The sequence below is a fragment of the Protomyctophum parallelum genome (genome assembly GCF_964188405.1).
Source record: "Protomyctophum parallelum genome assembly, chromosome: 17".
Taxonomy (NCBI): Eukaryota; Metazoa; Chordata; class Actinopteri; order Myctophiformes; family Myctophidae; genus Protomyctophum; species Protomyctophum parallelum.
Genome location: NC_139719.1, coordinates 1,052,484 through 1,080,296, shown reverse-complemented (window position 1 = coordinate 1,080,296; position 27,813 = coordinate 1,052,484). Strand labels below are relative to the sequence as shown.

At 42.1% G+C, this 27,813-nt stretch overlaps 1 protein-coding gene across 1 annotated transcript; it reads right to left on the bottom strand.

Annotated features, from left to right (window-relative positions):
* Positions 1 to 1,939: 1,939 nt before the first annotated feature.
* On the bottom strand, positions 1,940 to 27,049 carry LOC310874099 (G-protein coupled receptor family C group 6 member A-like; the record flags this gene model as incomplete). Its single annotated transcript, XM_083786774.1, has 7 exons — positions 1,940 to 3,035; positions 3,346 to 3,473; positions 16,264 to 16,479; positions 16,659 to 17,456; positions 18,471 to 18,778; positions 18,954 to 19,087; positions 27,045 to 27,049. The coding sequence occupies 7 exons, from the start codon at positions 27,047 to 27,049 to the stop codon at positions 1,940 to 1,942; spliced, it is 2,685 nt and encodes an 894-aa protein (XP_083642900.1).
* Between the last annotated feature and the right edge of the window lie 764 nt (positions 27,050 to 27,813).

Sequence of the window (27,813 nt, the reverse complement as noted above, 5' to 3'; positions counted from 1 at the left end):
CAACCTTAATAACATCTTATTGTGCCTTAGGCCAGCTTTGGCTGACTTTTTGAATGACAATAGAATAATGTGCGATATGACCACAATGTCACGAAATATCTCATTTTAAAGCTGCACATCTCTAGTTTACACCGAAAAAAAAAATGTTCCTAGCATGTTCCTTCGTTTACTTATAAGCACTTTAGTACACCTTGGTTTGACTTATCACTGAAACCAAGGTCTACTAAAAAGCTTATAAGTAAACGATGGAACAAGCTATAATCATAATAATTATTTCATTGTAAAGTAGTGACTTGGAGCTATAAAATGAGACATTTCGTGACATTGTGGTCATATCTCACATTTTTCGATTGCCATTCAAAAAGTCGCCAAATCTGGCCAATGCTGGCCAATGCCCCATTTCTTAATTCGTCATTTTAATGCAATAAGAGGGATCAGCGATCTAAATACAATACATCAAGTTTTACTTTCGATTTCAAAGTAATACCCAGAAGTTCCACCTGATGGCAGGAACGTTCCATTATTCTGATTTTGACAAAAGTGTTAAATCTGGCTAAATCACTTCCTGTCAAACGAGGTAAACAAAGGAAGCTAATTTGACCCCTAGCTTATAGCTTGGCCGTCCGGATTGCTAAACTAACATTAGCTTTGTCATAACTTAGTCAGATTAAGCTTAAAAACGGCCAGGAACATCCCAAAATATCACATTTTTTGCCGCGGATCACATAGAGACGGCGCGCGTGCACGATAGTGCACGATCGCGCGGGTTTCGGCCGGTTTTTGGTAGATTACATAAAAATAATAAAAAAAATGTCAAACAATTGCAATATTTTGTTATAAAAAGACGTACTGACAGGGCAGTACGTCTACTACGCAGATAACGTCATTGGCTTGGAGGGATTTGTTGATTTACTACGTCAATTAACATGGCAGTCTATGGGCTTGACATAGTCTTGGCCACAAGGGGGTTAAAAGAAGCAGGGGTGTGTTGAGACGAGTGAGACTGCTTACTATTTCCCAACTTTGTTGACTCATGGTTAACAAAGTGATTGATGTTCTCGACTCTGATGATGGGAGTTAAGACTCCTTTGTGTGTCTTTGTTAGGTAAACTGCTAATAATAGCGGTGGGTATAGAGCGGTGGGTATAGAGCCACCTTGACGAGCAGCCCGGAAGAGAATTTCCCATTAATTTTTCTCATAGACATTTCAGAAAGTATTTATTTAGAGACCTTTAAGCCTCGGACAAATAGTCTAGCCAGCCCATAGAGCCCCATTGTGAACCCGGACATGTTGAGTACAGCAAGGTTTTATGTTAGAAATGTTGAGTATGGGTCCCCAGCATGTAGAAACTGCCGGATGCTAACTTGCATATGTTGAGCAATTTTCATAATATGTGACCATACCATTAACAACCTATAGAAGGCAAAATATTCAAAATTTCATCATGCTTTATGTAGCATTGGGCTAAAAACGGCCAATGCCGTCATCACAAATGTGATGATGTCAGCATATTTGTGCATGGCCGTTTTAACGCAACCGTAACAGATGCTTATGCTAGAGAAAATAAATGTATAAACATATCCATACTAGGAATCCATGCAATTCCCATATTAATTTAACTGATGTCTTGCCAAAGACCTTTTACCATAATATTAAGAAATTCACACAGGCTGTTTTAATAATTTCATGACAAGATTTATATAAAATGCCCAAGTTAAATTATTTACATTTGCAATTAAGATTTGTATTGTTATGTCTCTATGTACACATGTATAGACTATATATACACACAAGTATGTTTTTATTGTTTAGGTTCCTCACACATTCTTGCAGAAATTATAAAAATAAGTAAAGTCAAGCGCATGTTGGTCCTAGAAAGCTCCCTGTACCATGTACCTCAATATTTTGATAAAATAAATCTGATGACAAAAAAAGAGTTCATATGCTGGTGCGTCTACGGAGACTGTTTCTTTGATTGGTGGCTGATGTCCTGTATCCACTACAGCAGTCTGTGTAATTAGTCACTTCTGTGGTTCTGTGGGGCAGAATTTGCGACGGAGCGCTGACGATATAGGGCTGACTGGTGTGTTTTTCCCCCAGAGAAATATCAGAGACAGAGGCTGCATTACTGTCTTTACAAGAAAACTCAAACAAGTTCTTCCTGAAAACACTGCTGGTGTTTTGACTCTTCTTGAAAAGGATCACGTAGCACTTTGGGAGGAAATGACAGGCCAGGATGCCATAGTTGGAGATGAGAATGACGACCATCTCCACGGCGGGGAGGTATATTCCTGACATGGTGACATGGACGGGAACAAAGATCATCCAGGAGATGAGGTACAGCAGCATGCCAAGGGTAATGAACTTGGCCTCGTTGTACTTCTCGGGCAGCTTGCGACCTTTGAAGGCACAGATGAAGCACACGAGTGCCAGGACAGCTATGTAGCCCAGCATCGCCCCGAACGCCACATACGAGCCCTCGTGACACTCTGCTAGTTGCGTTTTTGGATAAATGACGACGTTGTAAAATGGGCTTTTTAGAACCAACCAGCACGTGCAGATGGCCACCTGTGCGGTCATGCAGCCGGCAACGATGACGTAAGGCTGGTAGAGCCTCCGCAGGAGATGCTGCAGCCCGGGGTTGAACTGGAAGGCCAGCAGGATCTTCAGGGACTTGACCAGGATGCAGGAGACACACAGCGTGAAGCTGAGACCGAAGAGAACCTGCCGGGCCTTGCATCGCAGGGCGTTGGGCTGACCCACGAAGAGCACGACACTGACGAAGCTTCCCACCAGGGAGAACAGGATGGCCTGGCAGAGGACTCCCCCGGCAGCCTTTACCACGGGAGTGTGCCGCCGATGCAGGAAGAGAGCCCCCATCACCATGACCAAGAGGATGCCCAGGGCGGAGAACGTCAGCAAGACCACGGCAAAGCCATCGCTCCAGCAGAAGTATTCCAAAGTCTTGGCGTTGCAACCGCTGCTCCCCAGGGTGGACCACTCTGTCTTCGGGTCACAGCTCAGACACTGGTCACTGTCTGGTTGGAGAAGGCAGGGAACAATGAGAAACAATTAGATGTGTAGTGTGTGCGCGAGTGTGTGTGTAGCCTACTGTTCTGTCTCAGCTATTATGGGCAGTCTGTCTATCTGAAGAAGGCGATGTTTCATTTATCCTTAGGTGGCATAAAGGAATCATTGTGCTATCTTTATTTATTTATAATTCGTATTTGGTTGGACCATATAATCATGTAACCTTCTTCTGATCAGTGTTTGTATCTATTGTATTGCGCCTCTTGTGCAGATCCAAATAAAATAATTAAAATGTGTGTTTGTGTAGTCATGACTTGCCTGTGCGATCAGAATAGTGGTTCTCGGTGCAGTTGATGCACTCGTAGCAACATGTGTATGGCCCCTCTGCTGTTTTCTTGAACTCTCCAGGTAGACAGCTATCCGAGCATTTAGACACCACACGCTGAGGATGACACGCACACACATTCACACTTTATTCAACGCACCATGCAAATGTTTACTATAACAAAAAACACATGGAAGGAGCGCATCTGTTTGGAGTACAATAAGGTGCTCTTTGGTACACCTGGGTGACAGAATGAATGCAAAAAGAATGAGACCAAGGCACTCTTGTACTTTTCCACAAGAGTGCCTTAAACGTTTTCATCTTTTTTTTTTTACATTGATATTATCAACAAATAGTTGGTTGTGTCTGACAAGCCTGAATAATGTCCGATTTTGGGTCCAGTTTCATTCATATCATTATCCCATAGTATGTCAGCGCTGTCTGATTTCTTATTTGTGTTCCAAAATATTTCAAATTGTTTGTTAATTCTGTCAATAGAATCTGAATCGTCTAATAAATAAGTGCCAATCTCGGGTGAGAGGATCGAGTTAACTGATGTTGGTATTGTTGTTCTGATAAAGTTCTAGCTAAATCTTCACATGATATGTACTTTGCTTTGGATGATGGGACCGGGAGTCCTCAGGAGATTCTGGATTAGCTTCAAGGTTCTTTATTATTAGTCTCCCGAGGGAGACATTTTACGCATGCAAGCGTAGCCCTTATGTCCATGTTGCCGCAGTGCAGCGCCAAATACATCTTTCTTGCATCAAAGAAAAATAAAACGACCGCCTTGTTCAGAAGACAGAAAGAAAAGGAATATGAGCCATTGGTTATTACTTGCGCAAGCAGAGCGCGCAAGTAATACATTCGCCCAGTCATCGTTCATCGCGACAGCAACCCGCCATTTTATGCGTATGCCAATAAAACAGCAAATCTGTGCCTGGTTTGCTGGGACCAGATCACATAAATGACTATGTCTTTTTTTTTTTTTTTTTAAGATTTTTTTTTGCAGCTTACGCCTTTTTATTGATTTTTGAAGGGACAGACAGTAGGCTGACAGGAAACAGGAGAGAGATGGGGGGATGACATGCAGTAAAGGCCGTGTCGGGCTCGGGAGTCGAACCCGCGGCACACTGCGACTGGATTACCAGTCCGGTGCCCAGACCGTTATGCCACGGCCTGGGCCAAATGACTATGTCTTAAGTCATCATTTAGAGCTAGTCATACGTATACTATATACATAATCAGTAAAATAAACTAGCAAATTGTGCCTGATCTGCTGGGACCAGAGTAGGGGAGAGCCGCCAAGGATGTAACACTCTGCACGTTTCATTTTTTTACTCAGAGATCCGTTTATCTACACATCTATTTTCAGGCAACGGACCTACACATGTCTGCTACCATAAACCACTTCAAGTTATTTTTTTTTATAAAACAGGTCGGGAGTTATTAAACCGAGCGTGGACGCTGTTCCAGTGTTATAATTGCTGCGCATGTCGGATTAATTGTAACGGCATGCATGATAAATGTAACAACGCTAAAAAACATCATTAAACATATCGTTTTCAGCTTAAAGCAATTATATTTCATTGAAGCAACTCCTTAGCATTGTTTTCATACCATGGATGTGATAAGAAAATGTATAAAAAATAAGGGATATTAAATAGTATCGGGTGTACCAGTTTGGGCTTTTTTTATTTTTTGGTCAGTTCAGTGGGGAAATACATTGATTAAACAAACGTTTGATTTATTGAGTTGTACAATGTTATACAACCCTACAATAATTTTAGAATACACTACACAATACAGTACAATTTTAGAACATATAATATTGGCCAATATGTCAACTGTGTAAATATGACCTATAATGGTATTGAATGGAGCCGGCGTGTGTTACAATTGATCCACTTTTGCAAGTTTTCTTTGCCGTTGCTTACATACCAGAATGAACGTGCATTCCGTCTAAACACGATGCAAACTAATGAAGAACATAAGCATGAAGACATCCATGTGGATTTTTATTCACCAACATCAAAGAAAAAAATTGTAGCACACATACTCCAGGTGTAAAATTTTTGCTTTTTGAGAAAAATCAGTTTTTCGCCAATAGCTCCCCGTGGGATGAAGGTAAACACTTCAAACTTCCTGGGCACGTAGAGTACGTTGCTGTACACATACTGACGCGATGGCGTCATGGTGGCGTTGACCAATCAAGAGATAACGTCCATGTTACAACCGTGAAGCGTTACAACCTTGGCGGCTCTCCCCTACGTGGTGTGTATATGTAAGACTAGCTCTAAATTATGTAAGACATACTTGGGTAGATTTTGAAGGTGCGTTTTACCAATGGAAATACATAAATTGGCCTCGCTCTGCGCACATTCGTATTATGAAAGGCATATCGGCCCGTGTTGAACGCACTGACCCGTGTTGAACGCACACACATTATGGCTTACCGCGGTCCTGAATATTTTAGCATTGTGGGAGTGTCCATATGTTAATTATTTTCGCTTTGCGCAATTTGCTATTAAGCCCCTTGACCTAAAGACACTCAGCGCATAACGATTAGACGTGGGTCTGACCACCTCATAAACGCAAAAAGCACTGTTTGATTTGACACTTGAGCGGCTCTGGAAGGCTGGTAGAGTGTTGCCATGTCTGTTTATTATAAGCGGCTTATTTTTCTGTAAAGTTGCTTTCTGTGTGGTTGTTTTTCTTGTTTCTAAAGTGGTTATTTGGGCTTTTCTCCTAATGTTGTTTAAACCAGTGATCCTCACACAGCACATTCCGATGTCAATGATCCCCAGATGAATGCATTTGCCCAACTAAGGACAGCTAATCCAAAAGTTAAATAAAAAGATTACTTTTGAAAATAGCAGATCTATACCAGCTCACAATGCATCACATTCATTCATTAAAACTATGAACTCTGACTGCAGGGGGATATATAATGATCATTATAACAATGTGCAAGAACATATTTAAAAAGAAGGAAGAACTTTATATTTGTGGACAATCAAAATATGTTTTTTTATTTTAATGTGGTGTCATTCAAATTAATCTGGATATGGCAGACTCACTATTTAGAAAATAAAAACATGGCACTTCATTTAAAATAGGTTACAGACCCCTGTTATATGCGCTTATTTTTATAGACCTATTTACTTGTTTCTATGAGACATGGCAGTTTTGCGTCTTTTTAAAAAAAATGTTGAGATTAGAAACGGCCATAATTCTTTCATTTCTCAACCTTAAAAATAAATAAAAACATATCCATAATCCGTGGGAAATGTGCTTTCATATGCTGTATCACACCCGATTCAAGTCTTCTTCAATAAAATGCTACGAGCGAACTCAGCGAAGACCATACCATCGGGGCCACAGCATTACGCAGCACGCATTCAACTCATTCCTTCGTCGTGACTTGAATGAAATAAAATATAATAAACGTTATTTTACTGGTGTTTTTCAATAGAAACAAATAAAGAGCGTGTGTAGGCTACTGTGTGCAAGTGCAACAGTGCATATACATGCATGCACTAGGCTATATTTCTTCCGTGTCGGGATGGTGATTGAGCTCTTCAAGTTCACAGCCCGTTTGGTCTTTCATAAAAAAACGTTGATATTAGCCTATAAACACTCATGGTTCTCTCATTTCTCAACCGTTTTATTAAATGTAAAAATCTCCATATTCCTTAGGAATCTTGCTTTCATTCGCTGTATGGTACATGGTTCTATCGTTATCGAATTAATTAATTACGCATGGATTACCAATTTGCCAATATGCTGCTATCTACTCGCAATTCCATTCCGATCTGAAAGGTGGGTCTGTTCTTTTGAGGCATAAAGGTGACAGCATGCAGTGCAATAGGAATAATTAACCCAAATGTGACAAAGGCATGTCATGTCTTCTATGGTGCCAGCCTGAAGAAATGTCATACCACGATCCCCAAAGTGCGCATTCCGTATGTGACATCAGCTGACTGGTAAAGAGAATAGTACGGACATGTTGATTGGGTACGTCTCAAACACGCCTTAAACACACCCATGACTAATTCAAGGCCGTTTTGCGCACTCCGCGGGGTGTCAAAAGCGCTTCTTAACATGCCCAAAATTGCAATATGACATACTACACGCCCCCAGATCATAATACTGTAATTAGATTAGTAATATAGAAGTAAGTAAAATAGAAGTCCTAAATCGACCCCACTGTATGGTCATTTATGTGATCTGGTCCCAGCAAACCAGGCACAGATTTGCTGTTTTATTGGCATACGCATAAAATGGCGGGTTGCTGTCACGGTTTTTGGCTCAAAGTAACCACAGCATACCGCTAATCAACTTACAACTACATACTCTATATAGTATATGTATACGTATGTCTTACGTCATCATTTAGAGCTAGTCATACGTATACTATATACATAATCAGTCAAATAAAATGGCAAATTGTGCCTGATCTGCTGGGACCAGAGTACGTGGTGTGTATATGTATGACTAGCTCTAAATGATGACGTAAGACATATGCTCATTTATGTGATCTGGTCCCAGCAAACCAGGCACAGATTTGCTGTTTTATTGGCATACGCGTAAAATGGCGGGTTGCTGTCGCGGTTTTTGGCGCAAAGTAACCACAGTATACCGCTAATCAACTTACAACTACATACTCTATATAGTATATGTATACGTATGTCTTACGTCATCATTTAGAGCTAGTCATACATATACACACCACGTACTCTGGTCCCAGCAGATCAGGCACAAATCTGCTGTTTTATTTGCATACGCATTAAATGGCGGGTTGGCTGTCGCGGTTTTTGGCGCAAAGTAACCACAGTATACCGCTAATCAACTTACAACTATAGACTCTATATAGTATAATGCAGGGGTCTGTGTTAACATGTGATCTTATTGTCTTAAATATACCTGCTCTTATTCTGAAGTGCCAGATGCTCAGCAGGAAATACCTATCAACATGTGTGTATATAACTGCTGAATAAACGGCTGGCTTCAGATGTTGTTGACATGCTGAAGGAGTGGATGTAATTGCTGCCTACTCGTCTCTTTATTTCTTATTATGTCCGACTAGCTCCCAGGCTATATCTCTCCTCCTATCGCTGTAATGGCAGCTCTGCCAACAGGTTATGGGCCCAGCAGGACGGAGGATAATGGAAGCCGGTGGAGTCGGATTTGCTTTGATGGAGATGAACGCAACTTTGAATTATGGTTAGTAAAATTCCTCGGGCACCTACGGCTGAAAGGGTTGAAATACACTATACTGAACGAGCCTGCTATCGACGACGAAGACGTGCTCGATGGGGACGAAGCAGCCACAAGAGACGCCGAAGCTGAAGCAAGAGCCGCTGAGGACGCCGAGAAAAATGAGGACGCATACGCTGAGCTAATTCAAGTACTCGACGATAAAAGTTTGTCTTTGATTATGCGTGATGCAGCAGACGATGGGAGGAAGGCGTTACAAATTCTGAAGGATCACTATGCTGGCAATGGGAAACCAAGAGTGATTAGTTTAGGCGAGGAGGTGTGTGTCCCACTCCGCTCCAGGAAGATCTATAACAATGACAAGCCCTGGTTCTCAGCCCAACTCAGAAGGCTAAGGACGGAGAAGGAGGTGGCCAGGCGTAGTGGTGATGTGGCTCTGTTCAGGCAAGCCAAATACAGGTTTGCCAAAGAGGTGAGGGAGGCGAAACATCGCTTCTCAGAGAGACTGCGGCAACAGCTCTCTGATGGGAATTCCTCCTCCGTCTGGAAAGGCCTCAAGACCATCACAAACTACAAGCCCAAGTCTCCACAGGCGTCTGACAACCTCCCCCTTGCTAACGAGCTCAATGAGTTCTACTGCAGATTCGAGAAAGAGAGGTTGCCCCCCACCCATCACCCCCCCCTGCCACATCCACCATCCCCGCATCCCCCCCTCTCTGTCACGGCGAGAGAGGTGAAACTGCTGCTGAGGAGCCAGAACCCCCGGAAGGCGGCCGGCCCGGATTCTGTCTCCCCCTCTGTCCTGAAGCACTGCGCTGACCAGCTCGCCCCGGTGTTCACCACCATCTTCAATGCCTCGCTGGAGCAGTGTCACGTCCCAGCGTGCTTCAAGGCCTCGACCATCATCCCCGTCCCCAAGAAGGCCAAGGTCACGGGCCTTAACGATTACAGACCCGTCGCCCTGACCTCTGTGGTCATGAAGGTCCTGGAGCGCCTTGTCCTGGCTCACCTGAAGAGCATCACAGATCTTGTGCTGGACCCGATGCAGTTTGCGTACAGGGCCAACAGATCCACGGAGGATGCCGTGAACATGGCTCTGCACTACACCCTTCAACACCTGGACACTGCAGGCAACTACGCCAGGATCCTGTTCGTGGACTTCAGCTCGGCCTTCAATACGATCCTGCCATCCATCCTGGAGCACCAGCTGTCCTTGCTGCAAGTGCCGGACTCCACTCGCAGGTGGATAACGGACTTCCTCACCAACAGGTCGCAGCGGGTGAAGCTGGGGAAGAACATTTCCAGCTCCAGGTCCACCAGCACTGGCTCCCCGCAGGGCTGTGTCCTGTCCCCACTCTTGTTCTCCCTGTACACCAACAGCTGTATTTCCCTCCATCCGTCAGTTAAGCTACTGAAGTTTGCTGACGATACCACCCTGGTGGGCCTCATCTCTAAGGGGGATGAGTCGGCCTACAGGAGGGAGATCGAGCGGCTGCAGAGTTGGTGCGGCAACAACAACCTGGAGCTTAATGCTCTTAAGACAGTGGAGATGGTGGTGGACTTCCGCAGGAACGCAGCCCCGCCCCCTCCCATCATGCTGGGAGACACCCCGGTGACCTCAGTGGAGTCATGCCGGTTCCTGGGCATGACAATTTCTCGGGACCTCAAGTGGGAGCTGAACATCATGGCCCTCCTGAAGAAGGCCCAGCAGAGGCTGTACTTCCTCCGTCAGCTGAAAAAATTCAGGCTGCCGAGGCTCATGATGGCTCAGTTCTACACAGCCATTGTGGAGTCCATCCTCACTCTCTCCATCCTCACCTGGTTCCCCGGTGCAGCTGCTAAAGACCTCACCAAGCTGCAGCGGGTGATTCGCTCTGCGGAGAGGGTGATTGGCCGTCCTCTGCCCTCCCTCAAGTCCCTGCACGACTCCAGGGCGCTGAAGAGAGCAAGGAAAATTATGGCCGACCCCTCCCACCCTGGCCACGGCCTCCTCACCATGCTCCCCTCTGGGAGAAGACTGCGGCTGCCGAAGGCTACGAAAGCCCGCCACAGACAAAGTTTTTTCCCCTCAGCTGCCAGGCTGCTCAATGACTCTGGCTTCCCTTCCACCCCTGCCTCCTAGTGACACCGGCACTTTAATCACCGGCAACATTAATGCACTATGTTCTACTGTATAAACCTGCACTTTAGATTTATTTCCCTGCACGGTGTTGTCTTATGTTGTCTCTATATGTGAAAAAAGAATTGAATGCACTCATGTTTATGTCAAAACAAATTCCTATGTGTGTATACACAAATGGCTAATAAAGGTATCTGAATCTGAATCTGAATCTGTACACAGAGCTTACTTCGCTCCAGAAGGCTGCTAATGAAACAATTACAGACTATATTATTCGAGCTGAAGCTTCCATCACGGCACTGAGGAATGCGGAAGAGACTTTGAGTGACGGCTTACTGACAGCTATGATTCTGAAGGGGCTCCCAGAATCATATAAGCCATTTTCCATCCACATTGCACAAAGTGACGACAACATCACCTTCGCCGAGTTTAAAACCAAACTGAGGAGTTACGAGATCACTGAAAAGTTCAGTAGCAATTCCGGGGCTGACAGCGTGATGATAATAAGAGGCAAGGACAAAGACGTGAGACTGTGCTGTTACAACTGCGGCCAGAGGGGGCATAAAGCTTTCGAGTGTGAAGGTGCTGCCGGTCAGAGAGAACAGAGACAGTGGTGCAGTCTTTGCAAAAATCCCACGCACAACGATGCCAACTGCAGGCGGAGAAGACGGAGAGACAACGTCAACGTGACGCAGGATGAAGAGGCGCGCACGTTCACCTTTAAGGTGGGCCAGGTGAACTGCGACTTGGAAAGCACCGGGAGACCGAAGCAGAGACTATGTCAGGGCATTGCTCTGAGCATTGGGCTGATGGTCGACACCGGCGCTACGTCACACATTGTGACCGACGTGAAGAAGTTCCGAAACTTCGACGAGAGTTTCGAGCCACGGAAGCATGTTCTGGAGATGGCTGATGGAGTGAGGGCCTCTGGCATAGCGCTGAAGAGAGGTGCTGCAATAGTTTACCTGAGAGATGACAAGGGTCGAGAGGTGGAAACGATGCTGAAGGGGGCGCTGTATGTTCCATCCTTTCCCCAAGACATTTTCTCAGTCAACGCAGCAATATCCAACGGAGCCACAGTCTTCTTCAAAGAGAGACAGAATAAGCTCACCCAAAAAGATGGTACGACATTCGACATTAAGGTACATGACAGGCTGTTTTACTTAAACACTGTTGATAAGATTACTAATGTTGATGAATGTCATGGGTGTTATGATATCAAAACGTGGCATGAAATCCTAGGACATTGCAACTACGGAGATGTGTTGAAATTGCAGAATGTAACTGAGGGTATGGAAATTAAAGACAAGGTTGATATTTCCAAGTTGTCATGTGAAGTGTGCACAAAAGGTCAATTTGCTCAGAGCCGAAACAGAGGGCCAGACCAGAGAGCTAAAGTTGCACTAGAACTTGTACACACTGATTTATTTGGACCAATCGATCCAACAGCTAAAGGTGGATTCAAATATACTCTAGAATTTATTGATGACTATTCAGGAGCAATTTTTGTTTATTTCTTGAAATCTAAGAGTGACGCAGTCAAAGCTACAGAAAAATACATTGCTGATGTTTCACCTTATGGGAAAATTAAGTGTATTCGATCAGATAATGGTACCGTGTATGCTTCTGGTCTATTTCAAGCATTACTAAACAAAAATGCCATCAGACATGAGATCTCAGCTCAGAATGGGACAGCTGAAATAAATAGGAGAACACTGTTTGAAATGGCCAAATGCATGCTGATTGAAAGCAGTTTACCAAAAGAATTGTGGACATATGCAGTAATGACTGCTGCTGTTATTCGAAACAGGTGTTTCAACAAGTGTGTAGGACAGACCCCATATTATATGTTGACAGGAAAGAAGCCAAACCTCTCGAGAATGAGAACATTTGGGTCCCCATGCTATGCATACAAGCAAGACAAGAAAAAGTTGGATTCACGATGTGAAGAAGGTATCTTTGTAGGCTATGACAAAAACAGCCCAGCTTATTTGGTGTTTTATCCTGACACAGGGAAAGTACTTGTAGCTAAACACAGATTGGTCAAATTCATTCAAAAGAGTGTCATTGCGAGTCAGACTCAAACAGAGCAAGAAATGGAGGAGGATGATTGCAGTATGAGAAGGGCTGTAAACCATCTGCCTGAAGTTGGGAAGACTAGTGTAATCCCAAAAGAGACACAAAAACAAGATGCAGAGTCAGAGATGAGTGATCTGGTTGACATTCAGGCAGGTGAATGTAGCCAGAGTACAGAGATGAGTGATCTGGTTGACATTCAGGCAGGTGAAGGTGGCCAGAGTACAACTTATCCAAAAAGAGAGAGGAGACCACCTCAATATTTAAAGGATTACGAGTGTCGAGCTAAATCTGATTACCAGGGAAATGTAACCTTTGATTATTGTTATGGAGTGATGAGAGAAAATGATAAATTTACCCTGACTATACTGCCAGAGGGCAAGAATGCAGTGGGGGGTGAAAACAAAAACAGGGTGATGAAGCATTATTGTCACAACACAGTAAAACAAAAGAAAAGAAGGAAAAATAAGTGTTCATTTGTGTTTGGGTGATAGGCTATATCTGATTATGTGATTTATGTATTGCTATTTATTAATGAGTATTTGAAAGTAACATGTATTTGAGAAATGACATGGGTATTTGAAGTTGATGATTGCAACCAGTAATTTGATGTGATGACAGATGTAAAAGAGATGCTTACATTTTGCACATATTTATTGAAACATTTTATTGGTATTGAAAAGGATTTGTATTTATTTTGAACAAAGTGATTTATGTGAAGATGATAGTGTAAAATAAGATACAAGGTTTAACATACAAGTTTTAAGGTTGTATTTTATTGTTTACCAATATACGATCAAGTGGGGGTGTTAACATGTGATCTTATTGTCTTAAATATACCTGCTCTTATTCTGAAGTGCCAGATGCTCAGCAGGAAATACCTATCAACATGTGTGTATATAACTGCTGAATAAACGGCTGGCTTCAGATGTTGTTGACATGCTGAAGGAGTGGATGTAATTGCTGCCTACTCGTCTCTTTATTTCTTATTATGTCCGACTAGCTCCCAGGCTATATCTCTCCTCCTATCGCTGTAATGGCAGCTCTGCCAACAGTCTGCAACCTTTTTGAAACAAAGTGCCATGTTTTTAGTTTCTGGATAGTCAGTGTGTCACTTTAATGCCACCACACCACAATTCCAACATGTTTTGATTGTCCACGAATATAACCTTTTCCCTTGTTAAATATTCTTTCACATTGTTATAATGATCATTAGACTCAGAGCATAGGCCTCCTATCTCCCTCCCCCAGTCAGAGTTTTAATGAATGTAGAATGATGTGCAGGATGTAATTTACATACAAATATGAGTGAATTCATTTATTTGACTACATTTTTTTAATTGTTTATTTACCGGTAATTGTTTGTTTTTTTATGCCAGTGTGCCAGTGATCACCCTCCTTTGTGCCAAGGTTGGCACCAGTGCCAAAGGTTGCCTACCCCTGGTATAATGTATAACTGCTCTCAATGATGACGTAAGTAATACAACATTATGTTTCTGGGGTGTATAAAAGTAACGATACTGTCAAAGAGAGTATCAAAAAAGATAATTTAATTACCAATAAACCATTCATTAAAAATTGGATTGTTGAACGTCAGAGGTTATCTAACACATTTAGAAGATATAAACTCAGATTCCCAACTCGAAATGTTGAATCTAATAGCTTTTACTGAAACACACTTAAAGAAAAATAATATTACTTTTAAATTAAAAACAATGAACACGAATTACAATACAATCAGGAATGACAGAGAATATGATATAGGTGGGGGAGTTATGTTTGCTATAAAAGAAGATATTTCCATTGAAATAATTCAAATTGAAATCAGGATATTAGAAAGAGTAGAACACGTATGTATACATGTAAAAGATAAAGATCTATATATCATTCTTATGTACAGATCATCTAAAACAGACCTTTCGAAGTTAAACACATTTCTCGAAAACATGGTAAAGTATCTATCATCACCGACTTCTGCAATTATGATAATAGTAATGATAATATGCTGTTACTAAAGTCTGCCGAGTGAGCTTGTAGATCGTGTATTTCCAGATTGTAGCGATGTAGCATGAATTATGCATTAGCTTATCGGGTTCTACAACTGTCAAGTTCCTTCCTAGTTCACTCCAAAGGACTCCCAACTCAATCCACTTTTATTTATCCAACTCTTTTATGCTGTTGGTTTGGCTGGTGATTGGTTGGCTTCTTGAATCAGGTTGTAAACCTTAAAACAGAGAAAAATAAAAGGTTAACAACATTGCCAAACAATCAAAGGATAATCTTTAAACAATTAGCTTTCTTCAACAATTGTTTTTAAGCAATACAGTATTTTAAACAAGCACATGTCTTAAACAATTAAATGTATTTTAAGCAATTCAATGTCTAATTAAAATTATTTTTAAACACCAATTCATCAATATATTGTTAAAGTTAAAGTAACCATTTTAAATTAAACACTTCAAATTAACCATTTAAATGGAAAGATAAATGTCTCTAATTAAACTTAAAGTTAATATTTTAGACAAATAAGTAAACATTAAGTTAACATTTTAAATTCACCATTTAAACCCTTCTAAATGGAATAGATAAATGTTTCAACTCAAGTGAACATCTAAGCACTTGGAATAAAGATAGATAAATAGCTGATCCTTGGTTTGTAGATCAGCTCTTTTCCAAGTAGGCATTTAAACCTTTAACATGGAGAACCATGAATTGTCCACACTCAGTAGTCTTTTAAATTCTTAAAGTAATTTTCAATAAACTTAACATTTCTAACTTTGTCTTCTTTTGTAATTTATACTATAACACAAATGAATTAATTTCCCCCAAACACTGTCAAGTGTGTTTGAACACAGCAGTGTGCCCAAAGTAACACATAGCAGGTAATGCTGCAATGTGTTCCTTATCCAATTTGGTAGAACTGCAGTTAAACCATAAATTAGCATTTCAAACATGCAAGTATATAAACATTTTTACAGACCATTGGCGTCTTTGGGGTTGAACTCGACTCCTGAAAGAACTTGAGCTTCTTCTCTCCCTGGTTTCTGTTTGTGTGGCCTTTTAAAGTCTGCAGGTGCTCTTAATGAGCAGCGGCCATTTTGTGTTTTGACAACATTGTATTTCTTCTTTTTTTTAAGATATGTTTTGGGGCTTTTAGCCTTTATTGATACAGTAGCTTGACAGGAAACGGGGAGAGAGATGGGGGGAAGACACGCAGCAAAGGTCATCGGGAACGGGACTTACGGATTACCAGCCTAGGTGCCCAGACCGCTAGGCCGGCCCGGGCCAACGCTGTATTTTCAATATAGGGTCTGGGGACCCTAAGGGGTCCAAATGGACCCTTACGGATTAAGTTAACACGAGGAAATTGTATCAAATGGCAGGCCACCTATGGCCTAATATGCATGTCAAACTTGGGATCCTATGGTTGAGAATCACAGTGCTTTGAGTACAGAAGAGTATTTATGTCTGTGTCAAGGTTTGATGGCCTACCCTCAAGTCCATCAGTTGTCGTCTGTTGCTCTGGCTGGTGTAGGAGAAGCTGCTGTTGACTGGGTGGTACTCAGCCACAACGTTGTGCACACACACGTTCCCGCTCCCCGACCTCCACATGTTGACATCGTAGCCTATGCTAATGTCTCCGTTGACATCAAACTTGTATTTTCTTTCCTCTTGCTCAAACTGGAGGGACCTTAGAGCTTTCAGGACCTACAACATGCATGCAGATGATTCAATGGTTTGTGCACAAACACACACACGCACGTGCACACACACATACATACACACACATATGCACACGCACGCACGTACGCACACACATACACACACACACACACACACGCATGCGCACACATGCACGAAATGTTTTAAGCAAAATATTGTAGTACCTCTTGGGGTTTCAGTGAGCCTGGGATTTTACAGTCCTTGGAGCTGGAGGCACAGACATGAGCCACAGCTTGAGCAATGGCATTCACAGCCATCTCGATGCTGAAGACAGTGCCTGCGATGGTATTGCCTCTTAGCATCTCAAAGGCCTTTGACTTCATCCCAGGTGCTCCTCCACTGACATTCATCTGTGCATAAAACTCCTGCAGAAAAGAGTTGTTTTCCACGTGGTCCTCGCTGTCAGACTCCAGCCTTGTCAGATAGCGATTGAGTGACGACAGGTTTCCACTCTTGAAGGTAAAACCCACAATGTGTCCTATGTCCTCCAGTGTCACGTTGTCAAATACAGAGCTCGAAGAGGACCAGCTGTCACTAGCCACCCATATCCTCTTTATAGACTGTGACTTTAGGCCTGTTCTTGGCAACGCAATCAACGCTGTGTACAGGATCGCCATGTGAGTAGGCGAGACAAATGACACTATGACCTGCACCTTTGGGTGCTTGTGGATGGTCGTGGCAGCTCGATATATTGCAGACTGGGACTCCGGAGTCAAAAAGCCAGGGAGGATCTCTTTAAAGGCCAAGCAGATCCCCTTCTTTGAAGCCTGGGTGACAAAGCTGTCCAAGGCCGATCGGCCGTAGGCTCCATCTGTGGCGACCATTCCCACCCAGTTCCAGCCGCTGTCACTCAGCAGCTTGACCATGGCAGCCGTCTGATGGTTGTCATTAGGGACAGTCCTCATGAAGGCGGGAAAGCGGTTCTTGTCACTCAGAACAACAGCCGTGGAGGAATAGCTGATCTGCAGAATCAGATATTTTATTTTTATTTTATTTTATATAATATCTTAGCTGAAGTTGTGTTTTCATTAAGTAATTGTTTATTGTATTTTTGTCATCTAGAAAAAAGTTGTTTGTGTCAACCTTTTGTGATTTTTTTTGCTTTATCAAGTCAGTCTTTGTCAGTCTTTTATGAACAAAATCCACCTGTATTAGTCTTAATAATAGATGGAAGGAAGGAAGAAAGAGAACAGCACTAAAAACAGAGTAATCTGTGTAATCTGTATCACTCCTGGGGCATGTAACACTTTTGCAGCATATCAGTGTTGAGGAGGGCTGGGGCCAAGGTGTGGTTTGTTGATGAGGACAGGCAAGGTTCGGAGTCTGGTGCAGCAAGCCTTGTATTAGCTGGGGAGCCACAGGCCCCTCAAGGAATAGACTCAAGGAATAGAGAATAACCTGTGATGTTATTTGTGTTTTTTCTATTCACTTGGTCAATAAGGTCCACAGAATGACAGGTCCTGTATTAATGATGAATATTAAAAACACAAATAAAAAGTATGTTTTGGTTGACTGGCTATATGGAATGTGTCTCGATCAGCTGTGTGAACAGAGCCTTGAAAAGGCACATCTGAGACACATTTACACATTCATTATGCCACCTGTTAGCTTTCCCCATACAGACAACAACAAACCTCCAGTGGTGGTTATAACTACTGTATCTTAAAATTGTATATTATTAATATTAATTGTATAGTTACGAGTTACTTTCCACCACTTCAAACCACACCCCACCACCACCACAGTCAGATATTCAGTTATCTTATTGTGTGTTATTAATAAATAAATCTTTAAAAAAAAGATATTCAGTTATGAAAAAATATATGACGTCATATTGCCTTATGTTGTTATTTGACAATGATATGGTACGGGATTGTACCCCCCCCCCCCTAAATTAAAAATAAATAAATAAAATAAAATACATAAATGAATAAATAAATAAATAAATAAATAAGAATAATATAAATAAAACCTACTTGGGGGATCATGTGGAGGGTTAGTTGCCTGGCAATGGAGATGGACAATTCAGAAGAGGATGCCCCGACAACAGCTGCAACGCCGCCAAAGGACATGTTTTGTCCTCCCTGATGCGAGAAGTCATCCACGGTCCTCAGTGCTGTGCTGACATCAAGGCAGGAGTCGTGTATTCGATATCCCAGAGTGATACCAATGTCAGTTAGCTTGGGGGATCTGTTGATCGTCTCTATTGCGTTGATCATTGCCAGAGCCTTAGTGAGCCGTCCCTTGTTGTCGTTGAACCTGCTTGAGTTGGGCCAAAGTACTGCTGTCAGTATCATATGTCAACAATGCACACAATGACACAAGATTAGGAAACGTGCATAAAATGACCATGGGCATAAAAAAAATTGGAGAGAGAGTGAGGGAGGGAGGGGGGTGGTATAGGAAGGGAAGGGGTGAGGGGGGTGGGTTATCAATCATACTGGCTACAGTGAACGCACCTGACACATCTCCGAACAGCAGGTTCATACATATTGCTGCCGACTTTCTCCACAGCTGCATGGATGGGAAAGAGTCCACCAACGATGACATCACCAGGAGCTGTAGCTCCTGCAGTGGCTTGTCCAGTTTCCATCTGGAAAAGCATAATGAGAAGAACAAGTGCAGAATAACCCATACTGATCATTTCTGCTCTACTCTCTCTCCTGTTAGGTTCTCTCTCTCCGACACACACAATTATTCTCCCTGAGAATCTCTCCTTACTCTGCCTCTGTGACAGCCGCTGGCAGAGTGATACAGCCTCCTCTAAGGATCTTCAGTTAAAACAAGACTTCCCTGTTGCTTCCTTCTACTCAGTCACATCTAGTATTCCTCCCCTCGAGCCCGGCCCACTTTTGTTAAGTGGCAGCTGGATGATATGACTCATATTTCACTGGCAGTTGTAGGTTTTCATGTGTTTTCATGTCTGCCTTTTGTTTTACACAAACATTTGGAATTGCAATTGACATGCAGGTGCACCTGTCGCACCAAGTTGACGTGAAAATATGCATGCGATGCTTGATGACTCAGAATGCTCATCAGGCCTGTCTTGTGATATTGCTATTGCTACTGTATTTGATACTGGTTGATATTGACATGACATTGCATTAGCTACCTGGATTGTATTTTAGAGGATTATCCTTCTAGTGAAAAAATGGCAACAAAGGTAATCAGGAAAGCTAGTCAACCAAAGAACAAGATTTTGGGCAGGATTTCCTCGTTGGTTTTTAATTGATTTAACACTTTATTTATTAGATATAAATGTAACAGAACAAGGTACAGTCATGACATTTGAGCTAAAAGGATAACACAAAAAGTCCTGGGGACTTGTTTCCATTGTGGTCCTATATTAAATGCATTAACATAGCACAAAATACAATATCATCAACAAATATACTTTTGATTGATTGATTGAAATATTTATTAACAGTTAAATTACAGTACATTTCAAGCACAAACTCAATACAAAGACTGTTAACTGTGAGTGGACGACCCAATTAAGCATTACACTTGTTTACAACAGGGTCCACATTGTTCAATTCATCAAAACATTTAGAGACATACAAATAGACACTTCTATATAGTAAAAGAACAGAACAGGAATTCATCATAAAGGAAGCAAAACGGGAAAAGATACAGATACATATACAGTGAGGGAACAACAATACATACAAAGTATGTATTGTGTTTAGCTCCTCCTTTGGCCCCCTGAGAGATTTTTAGGCCTGATTTGAAGAAAGCTAGCATTTTCACCTTTTTTTCAAATCCTCCGAAATCCTGAAAAACGACATACTATAGTATGCCCTCCGACACCATGGGCTAATGACCTTGACAAGTATAAATTACCTTGACCAGTATAAATGACCTTCACCAGTATAAATGACCTTCACCAGTATAAATGACCTTTGAGCAGTATAAATGACCTTGACCAGTATGCGGTCCGTGGCCATGGCCTTTCGCTTTTCTGCGATTTTCACCTTTTTTTTAATCCTCAACAATGCTGAAGAATCGCGCATTTTCAAATTACTGGTATTTGCTTTGATTTTTTAAACTTTCTCTTGCCGACCTCCCACATTTCATTCGATGATTAACAAAAAACAGTGTTGGATCTGTAAGGATCCATTTGGTTACACGTGCGTGCGTGTGTGTGTGTGTGTGTGTGTGTGTGTGTGTGTGTGTGTGTGTGTGTGTGTGTGTGTGTGTGTGCACGCTTCGATAACCAGTGTTGGACTGTGTTACACTCTCAGACTTACAGACATGGACCAAATGGTCCATTTGGTTACACTAGACCTGTACGTGCCCGTCGGCCACCATATATACTCTCAGACCTGTAATGGTCCATTTGGTTACATGTGTGTTACACTCTCAGAGTTACAGACATGTAATGGATGGTCCATTTTGGTTACATGTGTTATACTCTCAGAATGACAGACCTGTAAGGGTCCATTTGGTTACATGTGTTACACTCTCAGAGTTACATTTGGTTAGCGTGTGCATGCGCATGTGAGCCTGTGCGTGTGTAGGTGCATGTGTGCGTGCGTGTGTGTGCACGCTTCAATGACCACTGTTGGACCCTATGGGGATCAGGGACCTCAGGGAGCCACCCATAATCAAAACGGTCACAGCAAACTCTGTTGCATCACAACTAGTGGCCAACAGTCGTAACCAACACCGCCGCCGACCCACAGGAGAATATCATCGCACAGTGGTATCACCACAATCTGCCAGCCCTCAAACCAAACCCTTCGACCTAGAAGAACTCAATGGGAAAGTTGGAACCCGGAAAAGCAGCAGGGATTGATGACATACTGGCAGAAATGATACAGCACCTGGGACCTAACACAAAGACCTGGCTTGTGGGGATGCTGAACACATGCATGGCACAGAAAACCATCCCTTCTGTCTGGAAAAAGGCCAAAGTGGTTGCAATCTCCAAACCTGGCAAAGACCCATCATCCCCAAAGAGCTACCGACCCATTTCCCTCCTCTGCATCACCTACAAGCTCTATGAGAGGCTGCTACTCCAACGCCTCGTTGCCACTCATAGATACCAAGCTGACTAAAGACCAAGCTGGTTTCCGTCACGGCCGCTCCTGTGCTGGACAGAGCTCAACCTCACCCAACACATTGAGGATGGGTTTGAGGGAAAACAAATAACTGGAGCAGCATTCTAACATTAGTGTAGTAGGCCTATAGACTTATACAGTAGAATAGTCCACTTAACCATAAGTAATTAGAAATGCTTTAAGAATATGATTGTTTTATTTCTATAAAGCATCGTGAATATTATAATTATATTCTATAGCCTGTTAGACAGTACAGTAATTTATTCCCCTATCTCTCTCACACACACACACACACGCGCGCGCGAGCGCGCGCACACACACACACACACACACGCACACACACACACGCGCGCACACACACACGCTCACACACGCATCACGCTGCTCCGTCTCTCTGCGTGTATTACAAGCCGTGATGTCATTACGGCTTTCCACAGACCAATCAGAGCGCGGCTGCGACGGAGGGCGGGTTTCATGGCGGAAATGGAATCGCTCACAACGCAACACTTACACTTTGTTTGGCGACGCTTGCGGCTTGACTAAACAACAACAACACAACAACAACAGCGTGGACATTGACAACTTAAACTGGGACAACGGCACTGAACTGGATTTTAACATCGCTACATCTTTTAAGGTAAGTGATTGTAAGCATTTTCAGCTAAAGCAAACTCAAAATGTCCTAGTATCTCTTGACTTATTCACAAATAAACAAAACGACGTAACTACTCACCGACACAAAGCCTGCTAGACCTTAAGGTAAAAGTCTATTCTCGGAGCTGGGAAGCATCTCATTGTCCCCAGCTCCTCTCTAAAATGCACTTTGTGCAAATTTAATAACGCAATGTACCCTGAATTTACCGGGCAGTCATTTATTTAATGATTAAAATAGTGCATTTTAGAGAAGCTGGGGACCTGAGACGCTTCCAAATTCCATTTGTATTTTAAATTATATATTTTTCGGAGCATGTCTACCTGCAGAGCCTTTGTGATCTACCTTTTGGGCACCCCTGCAATATCCACATCTACACTGATCTGATTACCATAAAGTGTTAACAACTCCCAAACTTTGTACCCCATGCACCTCCAGAGTTGGGCAGTAGCTAGCTACAAGTAGCGAAGCTACATAGCTTAACTACATTTATCAGTAGCTTGACGGTAGCTTCGCTCCTTTTGAACCAAGTAGCATTTTCTGTAGTGTAGCTATTTTTAGACCCAAGTAGTGACGTAGCGTCCAACAAAAGCTACCGTTACAAATTGTCATGACTGTTAAATAAAGATTTGTGGGAAAAAAAATCCCCGGAAGACATCCATGATGATTGGTTGGTTTAGATAAGAAGAGTCTGACGACTCACGATTGGGTAAGTTAGGCCAATCAGAGGCAGGGAAGGGCGGGTCATCACTCCAAGGCTCTTCAAACGAGGAAGTAAAATAAATCACAACACAGCGCACATGAAGCAATCGGCTGAGGACTCGGGGGAACATTTGATTTCATCATTCAGAAATGGCAGAGGCATTCCCAGAAGGAGTTTCTTCGGATGAAGATGACGTCCAGGAAGACATTAATAACAACGATCAGTCTCCATGGCCGTATATGGACAAATTCATGTTGTTGACAGGAAAAACCACGAAATCCTACGTGTTCAAATGTTTGCTGTGTCAGCCAAAAAACAAGCTCCTCTCAACGTCCCACACGTCAAACACAAATTTGAAAACACACATTAAGGTGAGCTGATAAAAAGCTTTACATAACGATTGTGACTGTCAAGTAACTGTTCCCAAACATTACATATTAAGTCAGTACACTTTTTTGTCAACAGCTAACTAACATGCTATTTCACTGCAGGCAAAATGAACAATATTTTTGGGGTGGGGAAAAGAAAAGTCAAACTAAAATAAAATAATATAATATAAGAAAGGGGGGGAAATTGTGAAAATAGCAGATCTACAAGCTCACAACGCCTCTCATTGCCAGGCGCTGTGAGATTGTAAATCTGCTATTTTCACAATTGTTTTCTGTCGAACCGACTGAAACTAAATAATGCCTTAACTCCTACATTCCAAGTGTTTGTCAGGGTGGGGGGGGGGGGGGGGGTCCCCAGTTCAAATATGATTATTTTGGAGGGTCACAGCCTGAAAAAGTTGAGAACCACTGATCTAGAGTAGGGTTGATAATTCATGATATATATATATATATTTTTTTTTTTTTTACATCACACACCTAACATTACCATTATATTGGTTAAATGATCATATGAACATTAATTCATGAATTTGATTATTTAAATGTATTTGCATACATGTACCATATTGTCGATAGAGAGAACTCATGATATTAATTTAAACCATATCATCCAGCCCCAGAACAGAGGAAAGACATCTAAAGTATTACTTTTCGTTTTTAACATTGACTAGCAGTGTCTACAAAACCAAAGTAAAGTGGTATGGTGGTTAGCCAAAAATATTATCACTTGTCATACTGATTTAATTATTCATAAGTTATATACCGAGTTTAATGTATGTATTATTTATTTTGTAGAGGCTGCACAAAGATAAACTTCCCCTCCTGGATAATGAACGTGAGCAGGTGAGGAAGAGGAGTGCTCCTCAGAATGAGAGAGAAGATGCTGTTCCTGTAAAACAAGTCGGTGTAGCACAGTACTTCAAGAGGAATGATACCCCCATGATGACCCAAGCTCGATTTGACAAGTTAATCCTTAACTTCATCATTCAAGGTTTGCATCCACTTCATACTGTGGAGAGACCAGAGTACAAGGAGTTATTCAGTCAGATTTTGCCCACCAGGCATTTGATGTCAAGGAGATCATTGGGAAGAATGCTTGATGATGTGCACATATCCATGAAAAGCACACTGTCTGAGACTTTGTCCAAACAGAACCATGTGTGTACCACAGCAGATGCATGGTCAGCAAATAACCGAAGCTTCCTCGGGGTGACCGTCCACTGGATTAACCAAGACAGTTTAAGCATCTGCTCTGGAGCATTAGCTTGTCGCAGGCTTGTGGGGCGCCACACACATGATGTGTTGGCTGAGATGTTGATAGACATTCACAGAGAATTCAACTTGAAAGACAAGGTGACCATTACAACCACAGATACTGGTTCGAATTTTGTGAAGGCGTTCAGTGTCTTTGCAGAAGTTCAGAGAGACATAGACCAAGACAGAGAAGAGGAGGAAGAGGAGGATGAAGCCCCTGTCTTCATAGATGTCACAGAACTTTTGGATCAAACGGAAGCAGAATACAGTCTCCCACCTCATCAACGATGCGCATGTCACACCCTCAACCTGGTTGCCACACGAGACATCGAAGATGCTTTGACAGAGTCACAGCCATTTAAAAAGATTTAAAGATCAACAATTGGCAAATGCCAGGCGCTATGGAATAAGCATCAGAGGAGCACACAATGTTCAGATATCGTCAAAGACAAGCTAGGATGCCAGCTGGTAGTTCCTGTTGCAACCAGGTGGAACTCAACTTACCATGCCATGGAGCGACTGCATACCTGTATCCTGGCGAAAGAACAAGAGCTCCAGGAAACCTGTGAGAAACTGCAGGTGCCACGCTTCAAAGCGACATAATTCTCCTTCATACGGGAGTATGTAAAGGTAATTAAATAGTATAAATACCTTTATTTTGTGCTTAAATGAACACTACGTACTGCTTTTCAACCAGTGTTGTATCATTACATCAGTAGTACATCATAAAACTGTAAACACTTTTGAAGTCATTCATTTAGTATGACAGTTATTGAGAGGTGATTTGTTGTGGACCAGTGATGTCATTAGTGCTGTGCATGACATCACTGGTCCACAACTGAACTCAAATCAACAACTCTCAATGGTATCACTGGCCCACACCTTAACTCAAATAAACTCTCAATAACTATCAAACTAAATGCATGACTAAAACTGATTATACAAAGCTGGTTGAAAATCTGTGGGGTGTTCCGACCTTAATCCATTTTGGGCGGGAACCCCTTTTGGTGTTTTAAACATTGTTATAATTTAGTTATTGAAAAATAGCAGATCTACAAGCTCATAGCGTGCCACCGAGTGGCACGCTACGAGCTTGTAGGTCTGCTATTTTTTTAATCGTGAGAATGTGCCTGAAATCTTTGAATATGCATCTTTCAGAGTTTCAGTTTTTAACTCAAATCTTTCTGGGGTGTCCCTGGAACAACATATTTTGAAATATTGAGAACCACTGCACTGATATAGAAACATGAGGTTTTTCAGATTTTTGTTATTTTTATTTTGACGTCAGGCCTAAATGGGTTAAGTTAAGTTAACTTGTGTTCAGGTGCTGTAATCCATTTATTTGTCTGACTTAATACCTCTCAGTGAGCTTACTAGTGTAGTTATTTTTTTCCTCCCAGGTTAATAACTGACGGTTAAACTACTACTACAGCAGCACTACTATTATTATTATTATGTTTGAGTATTCATTCTTTTCTTCTTCTTTTTTTCAGGTTATGGCCCCCCTGGCCAAGGCTCTTGATGTACTACAGTCTGATCGAATGGCCTACTCCGGAGTGTTGGTGCCAACAATCACAATTCTACTCGTGAAAATGGAGCAGTTGAAGAATCATAGCACCCTAATTCACTGTAACCCACTGGTAGATGCCATCATCAATGGGGTCCAGCGGAGGTTTGGATACATTTTCGAAGATGCAAGGTTGCTCATGGCCTCTGCAGCTCATCCTATGTTCAGATTGGCCTACATCCCCACCAGAAAGAAGACTGATGTCGTGTCAAACCTGAAGGCAGAGGTAAAACAGCGTCAAACTCAAAACCCAGATGATGGCATGACAGATGGCGAGGAACCAACTGAAGATGATGAAGTGACTGGATACTTCCCATCACTGAGACCAACAAGAGTTGTGGATGAAGTGGACACCTACTTAAAATCTACCGAAACCAACCTTGTCAGTGTGTTCCAAAACCTGCCGATGATGAAGGAGGTCTTCCTCAAGTTCAACACAGGATTCCCAGCTAGTGCAGCTTGTGAACGACTCTTTAGTGTAGGAAAAGACATTTTCCGACCAAAAAGAAACCGTCTTTCAGATGCAAACTTTTAAAAGCTTCTCTTGTGTAAGATAAGGGTCCTTCTCTAGTGAGGAGGAAACTTTGCTTTGCCGTGGCAGAAACTACATGAGGGGAGGGTTTCTCCTGGGATGAGATAAGACAAGTTTATAGTATTTACTGAAGGAGCGTAAACTCAGACAGAATTCTGAGTTTTTCACTCCATAATCTTAGTATTTTGATACACGGTTTGCTGCTTTTTTTGTTGAAATAGCTTTGTTTCTTCCAGGGTGCATCAATAGGCCATTTACTTTTATTTAAATTATTATTTTGAAGGTTTTATAGAAGTTATGTTTTGTTCTGGCTAACCTGACAGTGCACAGCTGTGTGAGCAAACTACTCAGGAAGGAGGGAGGCGATGTGAAAGTTTCATTGTCGTTTACCCCATGCTGCTTATTTCCATACTTAAAAAGGTATAAATGTTACATAGGATTCAAGTCCTGGCACAAAAATGTGTTTGTTCTGTTCTATTGATGTCCGTTCATGTAAATATGGATTTCTTTAATGTCTGTTTTATGAGACAAATGTTTCTTGCACTTTTTCTTTGGCAAGGTTATTGTCATTTTGCTACTGTGGTTTGAGTTGAAACTGTAGTTTATCCTGTGCTGAAAATTGGGGAGATTGCAAATATGATGAACTTCAGGCAGGCAGTATTACTTGTCAAGTTGTCAATCAGTAGGTGTCCTTCCCATCATCAGAATCTCAATGGAAGAGTAGGGACACACCACATCCAACCACTGCAGATGTACTTGTTGTTACTTGTTATATTGTATTTTTGACCTGAGATCAGATTCTAAAAATGTCTTCTACATCCTGACAGTTTTCTGAAAAAGCTATGTTTCTATGTCAGTCGTAATTAGATTTTTCAAAAATAGCAGACCTACAAGCTTGGCGCGCTATGAGCTTGTAGATCTGCTATTTTTCAATAGCTAAAGCATAACATGATGCTAACACCAAAAGGGGTTCCCGCCCAAAATGGGTTAACATATACTCTGCCATACAGATCATTAAAATAACATTTCATTCATTAAAATAAATTGTGGATTACAGTTTTAACACTATAGCGTTCTGCCATTCTCACCTTAACTGCCTCGATGCATTCACGAGTGTACTTAAAAAGGTATAAATGTTACATAGGATTCAAGTCCTGGC